The following is a 22,423-nucleotide window of genomic DNA, read 5'->3' on the forward strand; positions in this document are numbered from 1 at the left end:
TCGCCCCTCTCACCGGATTAGCTAAGTGGTCCATTATTTCCGGACTCCATATTCAATTTTCTGTGTGGTTTGGTTGTGTTTATTGTTGTTAAAACTTTGTTATTTTTAGATTTGGTTGTGCGAGGATGAAAAGTGTTCCCACCTACGCCTCCATCTTGGCGGAAGTCTAAACTTTTTATTTTTATATAGTGAATCTCTTTATCTCTATACCACTTACTGTTTTAAAGATTGCCTTGTCTTTTGTGAATTCATTAGCACCAGAATGCTTTAGGTAAGTATTTCCCTGGTATATCATTTGTAACCTTTAACTTTAAGGGGCTTTGTTTCATATCTTTTTGTTTTACAGATATTTCTCATAGCACACTTTTTCTATTCTCTCTCACATGGGTTGCAATTTCTGCTTACTAGTGATTCAGTTTGTCTTCCCTCGCTATCATTACTATTATACATTGCAATGCCCTCCTTCACACATTTTTCTTTCTTCTGTTTTTTTCTTTATTACTCATTTATTTCCCTCCTCCACTGCCCCTACATATTTGAAAGGTGGCATCTATTTCTTTCTCTATGTACACTCCTTTAGTTGGTTACCCTAGATATTATCACCTTAACAATAACCTAAGAAGGTTATTACATTTCCATTTTCCTCCTCCCAAAATAAACTTAGAACACTTTAACTTAGTCGTCCCTTCTGAATTTATATTTTTTTCCTTATCCCACAAATGAGGTATTATAATTGTTTTTTACAGTTAAGATATCTTTGAATTTACTCACGTAGCTAGACTTAAGTTTGCTCATCATCCTCTCTTATATCTCAAACTTTCTAGCTGATGTTACATTCTTTTGCATGATATAAATCCTTTAGAATTCCCTTTCATGTGGGACTTTTACTTGTTGGAAGAGACATTTATTCTCTCAGTGTAGAATTTTAGGACAATTGTTTCAATAATGAAGTTACTTTCTCGTTGTCTGTTGACTCTTATCATTGCAATTAGACAGTCCCCTGTTGATTTAATTTCTTTGGTGTTCTTTAGTCTTGTGAGTTGTCTAAGGTGTGAATATCTTTTCTATTTTTCCTGCCTGGGATTCATTTGGATTCTATATTTAAAAGTTATTTTATCTCTTAACAATTATGAAAAAAGTTTGCCACTATTTGTTTGAGTACCACATTTTCTTGTATTCTAGCTCTGATGTCCCTTTGGAAATCTGATTAAATACCTGTTAGACTACTTTACTCTCTACTTCTTAGTTTTAGTTCTCACATGTTTTGTCTCTCTTTGTCTCTCTGGGATGCTTGGGTAATTTTTTTGTTCTACTTTTTAATATACCAATCCATTCTTTAGCTGTGATCAATCTGTCCAGTGAGTTTTTCATTTTAATTATTATATTTTTAATTCATAGAATTTAATTTTGTTCTTTCTCAAATCTTCTTGGCTATATTTCATAGTCTTTGCTCCTTGAAAATATTTCCAAGATTCTCCTTTATTTCTTTAAAGTAAAGTCTTTAATGAAGTTTTAATCCCCTCTCAGGGATAATGTGTGCTAAGGCCACAAACCTGTATGAAGGTCATGTTGTGATCATTAATTCTTAAGATAGATTTTACTTACTTTTACCTAGCACCCAAGTTGTGACAAAAAATTTCAGTTGTTTGCACCTTCTGATTGAAAAATTTATTTCTAATTTACATTTATACTGAGCTTCTGGCTTTCTGGACTCCTATTTGATTCTTTTCCTAGTCCCTAGGCTTTGTCCCTAGTCTATCCTGCCTCCCATACACACAAAACAGAAGCTTAGGAAATACAACTTTCAGCAGATGATCTCCGGGTAAAAACTCCCGCCAACTCTTATTTATTATCCCCGGTTCCTGGTCCCTGCTTTTGCTTTCCTTTCAGCCTCTCCAGACTTTATTTCCACCAGCTCAGTGATACTCAAAAAAATTGAGACCATCTCTATCAATTTTTAAAAATTCTCTTTATGAAGAAGCATTTTGGAATAATGGTTTACTGTATCACTGCATGTGGAATTTACGTGAACTTTCTTTATAAAAAGCAGAATCAATTGTCAAAAAAAATCAGGTGCTAAAAAATAGTGCCATGGTATGGAGTTCCTTAAAAAAGGGTATAGTCTTTCTCCTTACTCAGCTCACTAGCTGTGTATCTGCCCAAGTTATTGAATCTCTGTGCATTTATTTGAATGTCTTCAAAAATGGAGTAATAGTAGTATTAATTATTTTGGATTTTTATAGAAATAAATTAATTTATTTATATGAAGCATGTAGAAGAATGCTTGGTACATAGTGCCCAATACCATATTTCATTGAATTTAAGATGACATAGATTGTAAGCTGCCCTGTTACTTCATAAAAAAGAAAATATGCTTCCAATTAAACTGTGACACAGTGCCAAGATGTCATTGACTGAAACATACATCCCAATTTCAGATGTTAAAATATGAAAAAATGCATCTTGGAACCACCTGGATGTGCTGAATTAGCTATTATTATGAATGAATGCCTAGCAGCAGAGAAGGCACCAGTCAGGAAACAGAATCTTAGTCTCAGAAGTGATAGGACTTTAAGTGTTTGTAGGTGTTTATTTCATCCCACCTTCCCCTCATCAACTTCTGGACCCCAGCTGTATTGTGCATGAATTAGAGTTAGTGTCCAGTAGACTGGACAGTGTCTATCAAGTAACTCTGAGGAGACAAACACAATATTTCACCCTGTTCTACAAGACTGAAGAAGAAAAGAAACATATTTAGTAAGAGGCCACTGTCTAGCATAATTTGGGTGCCTTAAACATAGCATTTATTTTGATTCTTAAAATTAGTCAGGTTAATGAAGATTAGTTGCTGTAACAAATAACCTCCCAACTATTACTGGCTTGGCACATCATGCTCATTACTTGTGTACCCCACAGGCTGTTGTGGGTTGGGTGGCTCTACTCAAAACTGTGATTCAGGAATCGTCTTCTTCCATCTTTTGGGCCACATTGTGGTCCTCCAGCTGCTCTGGCATCACCCAGTAGGCATACAGGGGAAGAGAGAGGAAGCATGCTTTCTCTTAGAATGTAATTTAAAATTGTTCAAGACCTTACAATTTTATTTATTCCTAGGTGACTTTTTGGAGGGAGAAATTACTGTAAGTTTGGTTGATTTGAGAATGCTTCCCAAATGAGACAAGATTAGAGCTGAATCCCCAAGCACTGGTATTACCTGGAGATAGAAAAAGAGAAGGGGGGAGATTTCAGTCAGGAGGTGCTGGGGTGTCAAGACTGATGCTCAGAATTATGGAAGAGCAAGCTGTTTTTGGAGAACCATGGGATACTCTGTTAGGGAATGATGAACATTTAGTGAGCTCTTACGTTGTGTTGGACACCATATAATGCACCGTGTGGATGCCAGTGTCACACGTGGCATACTAGACATAAATGAGCCTTGACAAGATAACACCGTGAAAGGGCTGTTTCTCATGTTTCATTTCAACCTGTGCTTCAGTGGATTAACTTAAATGGTTATATGTGGACCTTGTGGTTCAGGTACCTGACACCATGCCCCAAAATAAAGGATTCTTTATCTGAGGATGGTATGACAGTGACAGTAGGACTTGTTGAGATTGGCTGCACTGCGCTTACATCACAGGGTATTCTGTCTATATACAGTGACTCTAGACTGGGTTCTGGTTCTCTGTCTTTGGTTCCTTTTATCAATGAGCTGGTGAGAATTGGTGGCTGAGCCAAGGTTCTAGCTCTGTGTGGATGTTCTGTTGAATGCTGCATACCACTTAGTTCACAGAGTATGAGTAGGGTGTCAATGACTTCTTCAGGGCCAATGTTGCAATCACAGAGAATGTTTTAGTGTTGTTGTTTGTAATTATTCAAAGCGTAGTTTTTATGTACTAGGTCTTTATCAAGTCTCTCCTATGGAAAGCTTTCTTCTTCCCAATATAGTTAATATATTTTGCTTTTTAATCCCTTAGTGGGAAGCTGCTTTTGGGGTCTGAGGTCTAGGTAGGAGATAGTTAATGGTGAAACCCCATTAACTAATCTCCTGGGTCAAAGTAGTTTATTTTATTATTATTTTACTTGTTCTTATATCATGCAGGATACATGATCTTACTGGTTCTAACCACAACCCTGAAAACAGGCCCTGTCCCCATTCTACAGATTAAGAGACTAGAGGAAGGTAAGAGAGGTCTAGAAAGAGATAGAACTGCGATGGGAATCTCAATCCTGAACTTTACATTTCCATGATCTCCTCATGGGACTTCCCAAATGTTATTGAGCAAACTGCAGTTTAGAGGATTTGAGAAGGAAGTAAAAACTGGAGAAGAAAATTGGATTATTATGTTGTTGTTATAGCACTATGATCTGCTCATGGCTTTAGAAATAAGAGAAAATTATATTTGTGAAACTATAAAATGTTGTACAGTTCTCTCTCCTGTGTTCATTTTCCCAAGGGTGTATAGACCTCCTCAACCTGGGTCCTCATCATGACTCAGAGAGCAAAGTAGCTTGCCCAGTATGACCTCTGATTGTGATTTATGAAACAGGATATATCCAAATTTTCACCACGTTGGAGCTATTCAATTTTCTCTAATGGCTCTTATCTGAGAATTATGTCTATTCATGGCAGTCACAACCAGTAAGTCATTAGCTTAAAGTATACTTATTGTTAATTTTAGCACCCTGGGACCTGGGCCCAGTAAGAGAGGGCTCTCACTTTTGCAAATCAACATTCAGGCAGTTGGCTAACATTCACATCAGGAAAAGTTAGAAAGTAAAACAGGATCATTAAAAAGTTAAAGAGTAAAAAGCAGTTGACTAGCTGGACATAGATCAGAATAGCCTCTTTCTGGCTGCCTCCCGATTGCTAGGCACTGTCCGCACCAGAAGAGAAATTGACCCAGTCTTTCTCTTGAGCACCCCTGCATGCCAGGTACTTCACATGTGTCATCTCACTGATCTGCATAGCATGCCATGAGGAAGAAACTGCTACTTCCATTTCATCACTTCTCAGTTCTTTAAAAATTTTCTTGAATTTGAGTAGGGCTGAAGTCTAGGTGGGCCCCTTGACTTGATGCACAGGTCCTTCTGGGCTGTCCAACCAGAGTTTTCAGTGCCTTAGGGGACAAAGTCTAGCTCTCTGTGATCTGCTCTGCCTACCTTGTGGGGCTCTGTTGCCTGGCACCTGTGAGGGGCTACTGGGGCTTCCTCCAGGGAGCCAGAGCTCTCTATATTTCATGAGGCTCAGTCCATTCAGCAGGGCTGGGTGACAGCTTGTGCCTCCCCTGGGAATGAGGGTTCTTCAAGTATCTGATTGCTGCAGGATGCTGGCCACCACTCCTAGCAATACTGAAATATCTCTGATGACTATTGCTACCCTCCTACAGGTCAAACAGAGGCCCAAAGTGGGGGTGAGGAGGAAAGTTTATTGTTGTTTTTGCCCAAAGCTCCTTACAGCCCTTCTTTCTCCTCCACGCCTCTATCTCTCCAGCCCCAGACTTTTGTGGTCCCCCTGGGAGCTTGTATCTTTCTCTTAAGCAAACCCCTGCTGCTGGTCTTACTTTCTGGAGTCCATCCACACCACTGGTCACCATAGGAGCTGAAATTCTACTCGGCTCATTTCACTGCCCTTCTCAAACACCTTCAATGGCTCCCTACCACCCACAGCATAGAGTCCAAAGAACCAATTTTTTTTCACATGCAGGGGGACAGAGGCACCTTCTCTCCAGCCCCTGGGAGATACCTGTGTCCCTGAATACCTGCTACATTCTCTGGTCTCCTCACCTTGGCTCACACTGCTCTCCTGGCACTGAATGTCCTTGTCCTGGCAAAATCCCACCTGGCATTTAAGGCCGAGGGGTCATCTCCTCTAACAAGTCTGCCCTACTCCTCTGGCTGAAAGTGACCACTCCTTTTTCTGCATTCCTGTGCCACTGGGATAGTTTCCTCTAAACCCCACCACCAGCCCAGCATGTTCAGGCCTTCTAGAGACACTTCCATGCGCACATTCCTGTGCTTTCACTGCTCTCCCTTCTGCCTGCGTTCTCTTCCTTCTAGCCCCTTCTCCTCCCTTTATTCTTTCCAGTGTCAGCTTTGGGGTCATGTGCTGAGAAACTCTCCCTGACTTCCTCTCCCCACCTTCATTTTCATTTAGTACTTCTGGACCTCCCTTACCATCTTCTTGCTTACCTGCGACCGTAGTTTTCATGAAGCATTGGGACTCTGTCTGTCTGTCTGAAGAACATGATGAGCACAGAGCTTGGGGTGAGGAGGGAGGCTGCCCAGCTGGGTATGACCAGACAGTGCGGACTACGAGAGCTCAGGAGGCACAGGGGGCTTTGTCTCAATGAATATCAGGATGCAGATCCCTTTCCAAGCAGCATCTGTAGCCACAAGAGGCCCTCCCACAATCATCTCCCTGAGTTCTCTCAACATGTGAGTTAGGTACCTTCATCTCCTATTACCAGTAAGGAAGCTGAGGTTCTTTCAGTGGGAACCCACCCAATCAGTCATCAAGTGTTTACTGATCTGACCGCTGTGAGTGTGGGAGGCGCTGTGTCAGGGAGGGGGAACTGGGGATGCAGCAGTGAGCAGGAGAGACTACTAGTTCCTGCCCCTGGGACCCTCACTGGAGAAAGACGGTAAGCTAACGTTGAATTGTTTAATTATAATTGTTATACATTCTGTGGGGTGATGGGGTCATATAATGAGGGACTTGACTGAATCCCTAGGTCTCATTCCTCTTTCAACCTCTGCGCACCTGGGCTGCCTCCTCTTACCTAGCACTAGGCTGGAGCTTAACTACTTTCCACAATATTTACTGTCCTGTCCCTGCTGACAGCCTTAATGTATTCTGCAGATTAAACAATCCTAGCTCTGCCTTGAGCTGTACTTGGATTGGGCCATTAGACAACAGTGGAAGCCTGCCCTTGCTCCTGGTTTTAATTGAATAATTTACTGTAAATAGCCTCCCTTTCCTCCAGAGCCCAGGCTGGCTCGTTAGCCAAATGGAGGTGAGCAAGGGCTGCCTTTAATGGGATGCAAAAAAGAAATGAGCTGTCCAAATGAGCCGTTGTCCCAGCAGCATTGAATTAAATCAGAGAACCTCAAGGCTTTGTGTCTTTTTCGTAAACTAGCCCCTCCTGGTGAAGGAAGCTCAGCCTAGAGCCCTGCAGAACCAAGGCTGCCAGTGCCAGGGAGGGATTTCCAATGAATTAGAGAGGTCCTTGGGGTGGGGGAAAGGCGATGGGGTTTTGTTTGTTTGTTTGTTTTCCTGCTTACTCCTGCACATGGCCTTCCCACCTCTTTCACAGGGAAGGTAGCATCTGTGCCCTGAGACGTATGTCTCAACTCCTGTTTCCATGAGGAAGAACAGTCCCTCTTTGAGGTTACTGTGTGCCAAACACATGATGTGGTATAACATAGTAATATTATCTATTAGGGACTTTTGTGAGTGATCTCATTTAATCCTCATGATCCTGGGAGGCTGATGTGATTGAAGAAAATACCTTCATGGAGGTTGATGGTTTTCCCAACGCCATGTACTGATGAGGTACAGAGTTTGAATACAGACCTGTCAGACTCCCAAATTCAATTTTATTTTGCGACACCAGTAAGGACAGAGTATGGGGCAAAGAGGATACCTTGACTCCATTCTTGGCTCCCTGACATGCTGTGTAGCTTTGGAGGGATTCTGTTGAGTCCCTGCTCAACAGAATGAGTTTGGCTTAGGGCAGTGGGTGGCAGGTGGGGTGGGGTAGTTGCCAGGACAGTAGGCCATGGCAGCTTCCCTGAGGGCTGCATGCTGAAAGCAGGTTTTTCTAGAAAACTAGAATTTCATGTTTCTGGAATCAGCTTCTTAGAAATTCAGAACATCCGCTTGCATTCAGGCTTCTGCACATGACAGCTCTCCCTCTGGGTCTAGACCCAGAGGCTCCCCCAATATTCTAGGGTGTGCTTTACCGCGTCACAGAATCCCGACTGGCTCACACTCGAGAGGACCTTAAACTTCCTTATTGTCTCTGTCTTCTCACCTGCTTAAATCTTTAGTTCCCTCTTTAACTGTTCTTCTCTGTTCCCTTTTTGATATGTCTGACTAAAGAACCAAAAAAGTAATACCAATTTCTCCAAGTGAAAGCTATGATGTGCTCAGAGAGTGTGAACAAGCAGGCCTTATTCTACCACTGTCTTCATCGTGGGGAAGAAAAGAGGACGGTGTAACTTACTTGGAGAAGTTGGTATTACCTTTTTTGGTTCTTTAGTCAGACATATCAAAAAGGGAACAGATACCTCGTTTTGTTATTTCTAGCTTTTTTTTCTTTTGTGTCATACTTTTCAAACCAGTGACTCACTGGATTCCCAAAATATATTTTCTCAGTAATGATGATAATGATAGAGATAACAATGCCGATCCCAGTGACGCACGCTGTCATTGTACTAGATGCTTGACGGCTTTATCTTGTTCTCTGCATCTCCACTATCTGATCGAGGGGCTGAGCGCATGGCAGACTTGCAGGACATGATAATAGTAATAACAGCTTCTATTTATTTAGCTCTCATCTCTATTCCTTATCTCATGTCATTGTTACAAAGTTCTGTAAAATAAGTAGTCTCAGTTATAGATGAAGAATTAGGGCTCAGTATAAAGGTATTAAAAATCACTTCACTCATTCTTTCAATGGGCACATAGGCTGCTTGCTAAGTGTTTGGCTTTTGGCTGTGTTGAGACCACAGGTGGTTCTTGCCCTTAAGGAACTCACAGTCTAATGGGGCCCACAGTGACTGTGAGTCTGTGGAATTGTTTAAAGCCCTATTTCATTCTTGGCTCCTGCCTCCTCATACTTTTTAGACTGATGCATTCAATTTTTTTTTTATTCCAAGCATCATAAGGGGCTCTTTATGTCCAGCCACATCACTATTAATTAAAGTCCTCCTCCGTTCTTTTTCATAAGGGTCACTTGTAATCACAGAGTAAGAGTTTGATTCTTTTGGTCTTGTCTTTCCCACCTCCACTGTATCCTTCCACAAGTTCCTACTTGTGTTTTCCCTAAATGTCTTAAAATCTGTTGTCATCGAGTTCAGGGCATGTCAGCTAACAGTAGACGCTCTCTTTTAATATATTACCTAAGCAACAGTGACAGAATCTCTATTTTCCACAGGGAAGGCTTCTTTACTGACTTGGAAAAGGAGTTGGTGGAGAGGGAGAAATGGGAAGGGGGCAAGGCAAGGTAGGAGGGGACAAACTGGTGGGCAGTTTGTTTCATGGAAGAAGAAGAACATCATTGTCTTGCTCCAACCTGTGAAGCAGAGGCAAGCCAAGTAGATCCTTGGTGCTGGGACTAGAGTCCCTGGAACCTGGCTCACCTTTATCATTTAGCCTGCTCTTTTCTGTAGAGAATCCAAATCCTCACTTAAATGACAGGAACTTTGTTATCTTACATTATTGAAAGCCTACGGGTGGGCCCTACTCCAGGCTTGGTGGATTCAGTGGTTCAGTGATCAAGGACCCAGAACTGCCTTCTTTCCCAGCAAGGTCCTCTCTTGATTGCAAGATGGTTTCTAGCAGCAGTGAAATGCTATTTTTCCGTGTTCAGGTTCAATGGGAGAGACACAGTCTTACCTTTGTTGCTTGCAGTTAGGAAAAAATTTTTCCTAGAAGCACCCTGTATTGGCTCATGGGTCTGAATTGAGTCACATGCCCATTCCTGGCAGTTTGGGTGAAATTACATCATCAGAAGGAATGGATTTGGGGAAGCAACCACCAACTCCAATTACAAAGTCACATTTTCCAGGCATAATCACAGTGAATAACCCAATGCTGTGATGATATACAGTTAGGGAATTAGCATGTGGAATCTCCAGATTTAGCAAATAATATAGGATGCTCAGTTAAATAGGAATTTCAGATAAACCATAGACATAAGTATAAGTTTTTCCCATGTTATGTTTGCTGGTCCCTGAGTTCCAATATTTGGTACAAAACACAGTGGGTCAGGCAAATATTTGACAATGCGAGGTAAAGGATAATAGGAGTTTACAGTGGGCTAGGGACTTAGAACCAAGTTCCAGTCTGAGTCTTGCATTACTTACGTGAGGTTAGCAGAGTGTAGACTGGTTCAAAAGGCAGAGGGGGACAAGGGTGCTTTTCCTCCGTACCTGCCACAGCCAGCATCTGGGAGAGGAAGTGATTGTACCTCCTCACTCAGGGCCCTCATTTACCCTGTCCCCGTCCTGCCCTCTCTTTCCAGGGCCCCGACCGCTGTGGGCAGGCCCTGCTGCAGATTGGGATCAACATGATGGCACTGCCTGGAGGACGCCACGTGGACTCCATCCCCCTGCCGGGTCAGCGGTAAGTCCTGCAGCTGTCTTTCAGGGACAGACCCAGACCTTGAGGCTGCAGGTAGCCCCTTGTCTCCATTCACTGTCCTGGGGAGGAAGCTTAGGACAAGGTCTTGGGGATGGCAGGTTCACTCAGCAAATACGCACGGAACAGGAGCCTGGGACATGGAGGAGTCAGGCATGTCTTATCTTCTAAGGAGCTGCAGTCTAAGATCCAGGCAGGCAATGAAGCACAGAATTGAGGGGGAAATGCTGCTAAGACAGGAGACCCCAGAGGAGGCTAGGTGATCCTACGTAGGCCAGGAGAGTGGAGTCACTCGGGGCCCTCTGGGTTAGTGAAGATCCTATCTGAGCCTCTTGGGATGGTCAGCCTACCCTTAGGTGTCTTCTCCTTCCCACAGAGCACCAAGGGGAAAACTGAGCTCAGAGCTGATCTTTGGGAAGTACTTGTTACCTTGAGTTGGGCAGTAGGGGCACCAGGAGGGTGAGGGAGGAATACACTGAACAGATAAAGCCTGGATGAAGAAGGTGGGAAAAGGACTCAGGGGCACGGAGGTGCCTTCACACAGCTGAAAGGTGGGAGACCAGGCTGGTCCGAGAAGCCAGAACCAGAACCAAAGATCACAGGACCAGGGCAGCAAGTCTGTGGTGACCAACCGATTTGTCCAGGACTGTCCTGATTTTGTCAAAGACAGTCTGTGTCCTTAGAAAATCCTCTGTCCTGGGCAAACTGGGAAGACTGGTCATACTAATACAGTTTTGATCACAAAGAAATTTTGCAACCAGAGTGCTCAGGGCTTCTGCCTTGGTTCTGTATTTCTTTAAAAAATTTATGTATTTATTTTCAGAGAGAGGGGAAGGGAGGGAGAAAGAAACAGAGAGAAACATCGATGTGTGAGAGAAGTATCAATTGGCTGCCTCTCACAGGCCCCCAACCAGGGACCTAGCCCACATCCCAGGCATGTGCCCTGACAGGGAATTGAATCAGCAACCTTTTGGTTTACAGGCTGAAGTTCAATCCACTGAGCCACACCAGCCAGGGCTCCCTCCCTCCCTCCCTCCCATCCATCCATCCATCCATCCTTTTTTCTCTGAGACATTTTCATAGGGTGATACAATCCAAGTAACCCTGGCATGACTGTGAAGTCATCGTTTTGTTTTGTTTTACGTATTGCATGTGTCACTGACATCCTATCTTTACTCTGCTTCTGACCTCCCATCTGAATCACAGGGGATTGCAGCTTCTTATCTCATTCATGATTATAGTGTATTTCATTTTTGAGTTTATATTTTTAAAAAAATGTGTGTTGCTTTTGAAATCATAGGAAATTATTAAATATTTGCAAAAAACCTACTATAACTGGGTTAATTTCTATAAAAGTGTCAGCTTGCTTCCCTAAAGCCATCATTATGAAGAAGTTTGAATCTACAAAATACAGCTCATGCATGTTACTAAGGACTGTTAGAAATGCAGTTAAGAATTTCCTGTGCAGCCTGAGGCTGAGAATAAGGGATGCCATTGGGGCCCAGATATCTTTCCTTGCAGTGTGACTAAGACAGAGGTCAGAGATCGTGAGATACAGACCTGTTGGAATGCGTGTGCGTTTTCAGAGATGGGAACTGGGCTTGGAATGGCTGATGGCCTTTTAGGAGACGAGCGTCATCAGCTTCAAACACGTGACTGCCTGGCTTTAAAGCTAGAATTTTCCTCTCTCTAGCTGTGCAACCTTGTGCAAGTTTCTTAACCCCATCAGCTCCTTGGTTCCCTCATGTATAATAGTACCTGCTTCATAGGGCTGATGTGCAGAGTAAATGAGTTAATATGTCCCAAGTGTCTGTCATGCAGAGAGAAGCAGGGGGGAGGTTGTGTTTATTGAGTGCCTATTGTGTGCCAGGAACACCGTGTGGCTCTTCATGTAGGTGATATTGGGGAATTCTTCCAGGTATTCCTCCTGTGGGCCCTCTTAGCTGACTAAGAAAATAAGAACTCCCAGACAGACACTCTCAGCAGCCTAGTGTTTTAAACCAGGAGAAAGTGGAACTGATCTAGAGGAAGTGGGGTGTTAGTCTTCCCAGCTCCTGTCCCAACCAGGCAGCAGGTCCGTACCTGGGTGGTCAGATGGGCCGGAGCAGCTCTGACGGTAGGACTCTCTGGGACACTTGCCCAGAGCCTCCTGGGTCCAGGGGTGATCAGAGTAGAGCCCATATCGGGGGTGAAAAGCCATCATCACAGGGCAGTTGAGGACAGTGGTTAGGAGTTGGTACTGCCTTGACATGATTCTTGATTCTATTACTTATTAGCTGTAACCTTGGGCTTCAGTTTCTCCAACTATGGAACAAAGATTTTTTACTTATGTCATTGGGTTGTTAGGAGAATTTAAGATCATGTGTATAAGGCACCTGTCTGCACCTAGGAACTGCCCCGTCAATGTTAATGTCTTCAGATGAAGACGAGGTCCCTGGAGTAGAGCGTGTGGGGCCAAGGTACATCAGATCCTGGCGCTCTTTCAAGCCTCTGGGAACCACTGACATCTCTCTCTCCTACTTGCAACCTCCTTAGAAGTTTTGAGGATAAGAGGAAATTAAATCATACAAAAAGGATGTAGAAATTAGGTTTCATTTACCGGTGGTCATCCGAGGTCTGAAAATATTAAATGGAAAATTCCAGAAATAAACAATTCGTAAGTTTTAAATTGTGTACTGCTCTGAGTATCATGATGAAATCTTGTGCTGTCTTCCTCTGTCGCGCCTGGGGCATGAGTCATCCTTCCTTCAGCATCTCCCGCTGCAGACGCTACCTGCCTCTTAGTCACTTGGTAGCTGTCTCAGTTATCATCAGATTGACTGTTAGGGTGCTTGTGAGCGAGAAACTTCTATTTAATGATAGCCCCAAAGCTCAAGAGCAGTGATGCAGGCAATTTCAATATGCTAAAGAGAAGCTGTGAAGTGCATGCTAATGTATCATTAGGGGATTAATATTAGCCTCATGTGATGCCAATGCCCACGTCATTCATTCGCCCCATCACGTAGGCATTTTGTCATCTCACATCACGAAAAGAAGGGTGGGGACAATGCAAGAAGATATTTTGAGAGATTACATTCATGTAACTCACTTTATTATATTGTTATACTTCTATTTTGTTGTTGATCATTTACTGTGCCTAATTTATGAATTAAACTATCATAGTGTGTATGTACAGGGGAAAAAAACAGTATGCCTAAGGTTTGGTGCTATTATTTGTGGTTTCAGACATCTACTGGGGATCTTGGAATATATCCCCCACAGATAAGGGGAGGGAGGTACTCTATTCTTTTGGTGGCAGGATAGGGTTTCTAATTGATGTTGTACAGCAAACACCTTGACAGAAAAATCCCAGACTAACATGACTCCAAGAATTCTAGCATGGAGGCCACAAACGTTGCAACTTGAGAAAATGTTTGTTTAGAATGTCTTCATCCTCACAGGGTGGGCTGCAAAGAGAAGGTGATGTTCCCTTCAGTATATTCACAGCCTGGCATTGGCAGGCTCTCCCAGAACATGGAGGGAATGTAATCTCCATGCCTCCTAACCTGCCAGGTGTGTTCTGGGGGTGTGAACGCGGGCCGCCTTCATGGGGAAGACTCATGTGTATTTACAGGATGTCAGAGGGGTTGATATAGTCACTCTGAGGCTGTATTATGGGTAGATAATAGCAGCCACCTCTTCTTTCCTCTCGTTCCAAGCTGCAGAGGCCTCTCTTATGGGGAGTAACACCTGGTTATTGTCCCCAGATAAATAATTACCATTAGACAATTGATTTATTTCTGTTTTGTGCCACTGGAATTCAATTTCACTCTGTAGTGCCATTGTTCATCTCAATGTACAAAATAAATAAATGCTGTCAAGTTGCGTGGGGTCATCCGGCAGCCTGGGTGAAGCATATGGGTTAGGTGTGTGGAGTTTGAGACCCTTATGAGTAAATAGCCTCAACAGGACTTTTTTAAGTGCAGTCTCCTGGATGAGAGTAGAGGGCAGGGAGCAACAGCCTCCCAGGCCAGGAGTTAGGATCCCATGCTGAACCGGCCTGGGCCTCAGGAGCGGATACAACAGGGTTTGCAACTTTGACTTGCATCTGAATCTTCTGGGAAGGTCTCATGTTTAAAAATAGTAATAAAATAAGCAAGCCAAAGTACAAAACCCTACTCTTGGAAACTTGAATGTGGGCCTACGTGGTGAAAGTTTATAAGGCCTTGGAATTGGAATTGGGCTTGAATCCCAGCTATACTTCCTACCAGCCGTGTGCCCTTGGCTGGCCCTCAACCTGTCTAAGCACCAATTTTATCTTCTCTAACAGGATAACAGTGATCATTGCTTGTGTAAGTGCTGGGCATCAGGAGGGAAGGTCTCTCTAGGGCCCAGGGTCCTTGGCAGTGTATGACCCCCACTTCACCAGGCCATCCTGGTGACAGTAACCAGCCCTCCTTCCATCCCTCAGTCGTAGAACACTTGCAAGCTAAGGTCCAGATACCTCCCTGGAGGTTAAAGGATTTATTGGTGGAGTGAAGATGGCAGGAGATCAGCTCTCTGGAGAGCAGGAGACTGTGGCTGCCATGTCTCTAGCTATCTTTGTTTCCCTCTCTGGCCTCTGGACATAAGGGCGGGCTGCTGGGACCTAGCCTTGATGATCAGCCATGGTGGTCAACTTGTTGGTACCTATCTGCACACTCCCTCTATCATTACACATGGCTCTTGTTTTCTGCAGGGATCCTGATGGCATAGTTCTTTCATTAACTATCTCTATGGATAGGATCCTGTGGATGGGTTGGAGGCCAGTCTGAGGACACACAGAGCTGAGTTCAGTCTTCCTCTCCTTCACTCCTTTTCCTTCCTTCCTTCCTTCCTTCCTTCCTTCCTTCCTTCCTTCCTTCCTTCCTTCCTTCCTTCCTTCCTTCCTCCCTCCCTCCCTCCCTCCCTCCCTCCCTTCCTCCCTCCCTCTCTCCCTCCCTTTCCTCCCTCCCTCCCTTCCCCCTCTCCCTCCTTCCTCTATTTTTTTTGACCACAGATTACTTTGGGACACCTTGACATTTCTCTCTGGGTTTCTGCCAGTGAGGATGGGGATACTGATTAAAGGGCTGGCCTGCGCTAACCTCCACAACAAAGTTGGTTCACTTTTACTCAGCACTTGCTGCTTGAGCTGGGTGCTTTTATACACAGCCACTAATTTAGTCCTTAGCATGGCCCATATACGTACTTATTATCTCTATTTTGCAGATGTGGGGTCACAGGTTGGGTTCTCTGGGAAGCAGTCTTGCAGATGGAGTTTAGAGTTCAGGATGGTTATTAGGAAGCACCTTAGGGATTAACATCTGTGGAAGGGAGAGGACGGACGCAGGACCAGGCAGAGGGAGGTGAGCTGCAATGCAGGCTGAATGACAACCTCAGCTGCGCTCGTGGGGAGCTTTGGAGTCAGAGTTCTTGCTCATTGGCCAAAGTGGCCAGGGCCTTCATATCCCACCTTGACCTGTCACTGGAGTGAGCAGCTTTAGGCAGGGTGCGACCTCAGGTGAGGTGGCTCTGAGACAATATCAGGAGGGCCCAACTGCTGGGGGCTGTTCGCTAATGATACTCCCATCAGCTGGATGCAAGTCCTCCCTTAGAGGGGAATCTGAGCAGCACATACAGCATTCATCCATGAGGAAACTGAGGCTGGATAAGGTTAAGGGACCCATCGAGGACAGAACTGGTAAGGGGCAGCGCCAGATACATGCTGCCAGGTGGTGCCCAAGCCTGAATGCTGGCCTGCACTCTGTCCAGCCCATCTTTTCCACAGTGTTCTTGGGGACATCACACAAACAAATTGTTCATTTGTTTCTTCATTAGCTTTCAACAAAACGTTTCTACAAATATGTATTAAGTGCAGATCATGTGCCTTGTACGTTGCTGTATCGGTAACCGAACAGGGCATGGGCCATTCCCTCATGGAACCTACTGACTTACCTTCCAACCTGATCAGGCCTGGATCTGTAACAAGCATATAGCATGGGTGTTTCATTCGGGGTCTCTGACTGTGAGTGAATCACTTTCTCACATGGTTTCTGTTCAGCCTGGAGTCTGAGATGCACCGGGGCTGGGTGAGACTGCAGGTAGTGGCCAGCAGCCTCCTGGGTCTCCCTGGGCCTGCTGGCAAGGAGCCGTCAGCCTTCCTGAGCCAGTGGGGACCGTCGCAGGCCAGCCTGTCTCCAAGCAGATAATGGCTTGCATGTGTGTGTGTGCCTCTGGTTTGTGGCTGTTTTTCTGCCACTGGGCTGATTTCTCTGCCTGCGGTGCAATGTGCAGACTGTAATTGTCAAAGGGATAATTGGATATTTTTATGCCGTTTAAACCAGAAGGAAGGCCAATCAAAGTTAGAATAAAATTCTCTCCCTTCTCAACATTTCCCAAGAAAAATCCACAGAAACAAAGGGCCTGACCTTGTGAAGGCAGGGGCACGGTTATTTTTAAGAAGAGAGGTAAGATTTAAATTTCCATCAGCACTAGGACCTGGGATCAGAGAAGCATGGAATGTTGCAGCGGGATGATGTTTCTGAGCTCCTCTGAGTCATCCCTTCATGATAAGATGAGGAGACTGAAGCCCAGAGAAGGGACTGGAGCTGTCAAAATGCTCGTCAGGCTACACACACCCTGCACGGTGTGGTGTCCTGACTTCCCTGGCCTGTGTTTCTTTTTAAGCTCATTTCCCCCCCCCCCCCCCCCCCCAGCCTCCAGTAAGTCCTAGAAGCTCTGTGTCCGAGCTGCAGTGTAATTCTCATTAGCAATGATTGGTCAGAGACATCATTTTGTTCATTCACTCATTCATTTGAATGAGATTTACTTTGGACTAAGAACTTACTTTGGGCTAGGTCCTGGGTAGTACAATAATGGTTTATGTAAATATCATCTTTCTTACTCAGTAGTGAGAGTCCCGAGGGCTGAATTCATTTCTAATTCAGATCTGTGCTCCTTTGATTAGAATGTAGACAGTAGGGGCTCAATAAGTGGTTGTTGGTGTTTAACAAGTGTTTGATGAATGAATGACAAATGGATGAGGAGTCTCAGGCGACTGTGAGAAATGAAGTAGCTTGGATTTTTCTTCTTTCTCCAAAATACACCTGTTTCCAGCAAGCTGTTCTCATTCTTTTTGGTAGAAAATTGCTGCTTAGAGGGAAAGAGTAAGCTAGAGTTTTATCTCCATTAATTTAAATACTCTTTCTGAGTGAAAGCCAAATGTTTAATTGGGTGATGGAGTCAGAGAGCTGGGGAGACATTTTTTCTTCTAAAGAATAGTAATTTGGAAATACTTTTAGTCTTTGGTTTTAAATTCATTGGGGGAAAATCTGTAGTTTTTTTTTTCCATTAAATCTCTTGCAGGAAAAGAGAGTGCAGTGGGGAGCATGGACTAGGAGCCAAAGGCAGGTCTCCCCTTCCTTCCCTCCTCCCCCCTTTCCCCCCCTCCCCCCTCCCCCCTTCCTCCCTTCCTCCTCCTTTCTTCCCAGCACTGCCTTTCACTAACCTGTGTGTGTCATTGAGCAGTTCCCCGCCCCACCCCCCAATACTTTAGTTTCTTCATGTGAGGATGAGGAGGTAAGCGAAATGTCCCCAGGGATGCTCCAGGTCTACTCTTTTGGACTCTGTTCTGGATAGTCTGTTCCCTTTTCTGGATAAAAATATCCCACTCTAGTGCTTCAGTGTTGAGAAAGAAATCCCATTGACCCAAACAAGGTCTTCTCATTTCCTCCCTGTGAAATACACAGAGGTCTAGCGTTTGCCTTGCAGCTGGGATGGAAATTGTAAGACATATTGGCTTGGGAACCCCTTCCAGTTTCCGAGGCTGTGCCCTGTTTGGGTTTTACAAAAGCCTTTGTTACATTTGGAAGTGTTGTATAGAGGAGTCGGGGAATAGAGGGGAATATGGGACACAATACAGCTAAATCCATGCATCCTAGCACCCCCCCCATGCATCATGATTTGAAGCCCTTGCTTTTGACTTCGCCTTCACCCCTCTGACTACACTTAGCAACTTGCCATTTCCTCAGCATGTGGTCCGAGGCCTCCACTCCTTTGCACAGTCTTTCTTCTCTCTGTAACCCTCTGCTTCTCCTGGAGAACTTGCAGGCACCCTTCCAGTGCGGGCCTGGGGAGCTTTCTCGGAGAGTCTAACTTGGGCTCGGCCTTCCTTCAATGTGCTTCCCAAATGCTTTATGCTTTACCTCCAAATGCCGTGTAAAACTCTGTGAGCTGTAATTGCTTATTTGCGGTCATTTATTTATTCATTCAGTAAATGTTTAGGAAGTGCCTATGATGTACCAGATGCTGCACTAGGTGGAGGGAGTACGTCACTGTGCAGTAGAAGGTCCTCTCGGAGATTGTGTTCTCATCATGTCCCCTCTGCAACCCCAGCAATTTAGCCCAGGATCTGACACACTGGGGTACCCACTAAAGTTTGGGGGCCATTAGCAAGTGTTCCCAGCTTAGTAAAGTGTTCCTTTACAGAGAATTCACCACTTCACACAACAGGTGGAGTAGAGTAAGGCAGAGACGTCCAAACTCTAGATTTTAGACGAACAGTTGAAGTCTATTCTTAGTGAAAAAGTTTAAAATGAACCAATAAGAGTGCAGGCATAGATTCCCATAAATGATTGGCCCCCAACATTTGGGGAACACTGGAGGCCAGGCCAGCAGGATTAGCTGGGGATGAGCAACTGGTACCAGCAACTGGGAGCCTATGCACCTGCTGAGCTAGGAAATATTGTTCCTTTTGACATCTGAAGGGTGAGGCACTGTTACCTTCCCCCAGTGATGCGCTTTCATGAATGGAAGGGGTAGTCTAGGGGCAGAAGCAGAGGCAGGGCAAGGCCAGTGAGGGGGTGGGGAGAGAGCTCTTTGCAGCCGGAGTCTTGAGAGGGTAACTTCCCAACCTGTGCACATGGTCCCCCTGGCCTCCCTGCTCTGGAAGTACTTCTGGTGCAAACTCATCAGGTGGCTGTGACGGTGGGGCCACAGGGCCAGCAGAGCTGTCCTGACTTTAAATAACATATAATCAAATGACTAGCTATATCATAGTCTAATTAATCACAAGCTGTAAAAGGGCACTTATATGTCACAGAAAGGCAGTCCAGTAGGAAGAGCGCTTGTTGTGGATTTGAGGGTTTGAATATCAGCTAAATTGCTAAAGACCTCAAAGAGCCTAGTATAAGAGTCAAGACTGCCTAGGTTCTTATTTCTACTTACCCATTCAGTGATCTTGGTCATGTCACTTAACCTGCTAAATCTCAGTTATGTGAACCTCATGGAATTGTTTTGGAGCTTAAGTGAGCATTTAAGATGGAGTCAAATGCTTAATACAGGGCCTAGAATGTAATTAGTAAATCATTTTAGCTGTACTATCACTATTAGCAGTGAAGTTTTGGGCACCTTACGTAATTCCTCTAAGCCTCAATTTCTACATCTGTAAAATGGGATGGCAACTGCAACCATCAAACTGCTATAAGGGAGCTGGTGCTCACCTACCTAGAGCGCTTGGTACACAGAGGGGCTCTGTTGTTGATAGTTCTCCCTGCTTGCTGTGTGGATAGTTAATTCCCTCTGACTTTAGAAATATTTTAGGGAGCCCATTGTTTCCTACTATAATTTCTTGGTCTGATATTATGCTACTCCTGTCTCCTATACCAACTCCACCCTGGATAATTCCAGCTTTAAAAAAAAGTCATCCAACCAGTACCCTGGGATGTGGAGATGATTGTGGTTACATCTGGCTTTGTGTTTAGAATCTGCCAAAATCCAGAAAGCCCAGATTTTGTGGCTCAGTCACCTCCTTTCAGATGTTCCAGGAAAGCTGCCATCAGAGAGGAAGGAGTGGGGTGACTCGGTGAGCAGGCATCTGCTGAGAACTGGGCAGGGCTCCCGTGAGCCCCATTCACTGTCTGGAATGCCCTTCCTGCCCCCCACCCCCACCCCAGTGTGGGGGCTATATTTACAGCATCAGGCTCAGATTCTAGTTCACTGTGGAGACAGAGGAAATCCAAGCCTGGTCCAGGCCCCTGACTTCTCCAGCTCCTTGGCTGGAGACCCTACTGGCTCCACGAAGGGAATGCGATTCATTGCCAGTCCATCTGTTTTGACCTCAATGTTCAATTTCCTTCCTCTGTGTGAGTAATCAGAGCAGTCGTCTCTACTTGTAAAGGAAAGATTTCATGCACAGTGAGATGGCAGCTTGCAGTTCATGGCTGAGGACAGTTGAACCCCTGGGAATTGTGAGGTGCAGGAACAGCAAGCAGCTCCCACTGCACAGTGAGGGCTGCCTGGTTTAAGCAGACTTGGTACATTAGGGTTAATCAGCAAATCCAATAGGAGAGGTGGAACCCAGAGGATCAGAAAGCTAATGACAGAGAGTCAGGCGAGCTCTGCAATTATGGGATGCTCTGCCCTAACACAGGCCAAACCTTAATGAGCTGCAGTCCCTAGACTCCAAAATTGAGAAGAGCATCTCATTATGTGGCGGCACAGTGACGGAGTCTGGGAGTGCACTGGCGAGCAGTGGGGCTGTGTGGGGTTCACCAGGCCTGGCCCCCTTCCTGGCAAAGTTTGGGGCCTCTTTGATGGACCTCTCTGCAGGTCCTGGACCCTCCTGCTGTGGCTTTGTATACCCCACTTGTCTAGTGACTCACCCTGAACCCAAACAAAAATACACCCCCCACCCCCGCTCCTCCCTGGATGGGTTTCCTGTCTCAGCCGGGGCAGTACCTTCACTCAGACTGGAAAGCAAGGAGTCAGCCTTGCCCTTTTATTCTGCTTCACCCTCACGTTTTCTCATCTCCCTCCCAGGTCACCCGCTTCCTCCCATCCCATGTCATGGCCCTTGTTCAGGCTTCTGTACTGTGTTTCATAGCCCCCATCTCCCATCAGGCCACCTAACCCTGCTCTGGTTCATTTTCTACTAACTCTGCGCAGTCATGTCACTGTCCTGCTCTAAAATGTTTGTGGTGCCTCCAAACTGCCGACCAGATTAGATTCAAATTCCTAATCCTGTCAAGGTCTTTGATCAACTGGTCCCTGTCTCTCTTTTTAGACCCCTTTCTGGCCACTTCTTCATAGGCCCCTGGTGCTTACTTGAGCCCAGTGAAACTTCTTGTCATGTTGCTATTTTTATACCTCAAGGCTTTCTCACATTTATGTACAAATCTGTTTGCCCTTGTCACCCCGGCCAACTGCCCTCCTCTAAGAACCAAGGCAGATGTCACTTCCTTTGTGTACATATTCCCAGGCGAAGTCAGGCCCCCGTCTCCTGTGATCTTAGACTCCTACTCACAGCTTTTTGATGGCAGTGTGGTTTTCAATGGAAAACAGCAGAGACCCTGGGCTCCAGACACTGAGTTTGAGTAGGGGCTCCAGCACCTGTTCGCCATGTGACTGACCTCTCCTGGTCTGTAAACGGGGGTCAGAAAGCCTTTCTCACAGGGTGGTGGGGAGAACTATAGAGATAACATAGAGAGAGGACCTAGAACGCTGCCTGGATCGTTGCTGGTGCTCAACACATTAACAACTGTTATAATCATCACCAGATTGCATTCCTGGTGCTCTTTTCCCTGATGGAGGTCTTTAAGGAGCTGGGGGATTTTCTCCTGGTCAGCTTTGTCTTCAGCTCTGGAACTGGCTGGTAAGCAGGTGCACAGAAAATGTGGGGACATCAGGACTCCAGACCTGGCCCCAACATGCACTGTCTGTGGGACTTGGTGAGTCACGCAACTTTTCCCCTCTCTGCCTATGGGGGTCCTTATGGAGCCCTGCCAGTACAGCCCAGCAGGAAGGATCTTTTGTCCCTGCAGTCTGTTCACAACTGGTGACAGAGAGCCGTTGGAGATAGGGTGAGGGTATGCTGGAGGAGAGGGGTCCAAGTGGTGGAGCCTGGAGGCTGACCTGGGAGTCTGTGCAGCCCCTGCAGAGTGAGTCCACCAGCTCTTGGCATCCCTCTAGTGGTGACTGCTGTACTCTCACCTGCACTTTCCAGAACCACAGGGAGGTGCCAGTTTTGCAACTGACATATTAGATCTGCGAATTCTCCTAAACAGT

General features: G+C 45.2%; 1 protein-coding gene across 1 annotated transcript in view; it reads left to right on the plus strand.

The window, feature by feature from the left end:
• Positions 1–22,423, plus strand: part of INSC (INSC spindle orientation adaptor protein) — a 123,656-nt gene that overhangs the window by 26,509 nt on the left and 74,724 nt on the right. The window contains exon 2 of the mRNA XM_037150582.2: positions 10,248–10,348. Coding sequence (XP_037006477.2) covers positions 10,248–10,348 — 101 coding nt within the window. The remainder of the gene's footprint in view (positions 1–10,247; positions 10,349–22,423) is intronic.

The sequence above is a fragment of the Artibeus jamaicensis genome, unplaced genomic scaffold (genome assembly GCF_021234435.1).
Source record: "Artibeus jamaicensis isolate MK-2021 breed Jamaican fruit bat unplaced genomic scaffold, CSHL_Jam_final contig_797, whole genome shotgun sequence".
NCBI classification, from domain to species: Eukaryota; Metazoa; Chordata; class Mammalia; order Chiroptera; family Phyllostomidae; genus Artibeus; species Artibeus jamaicensis.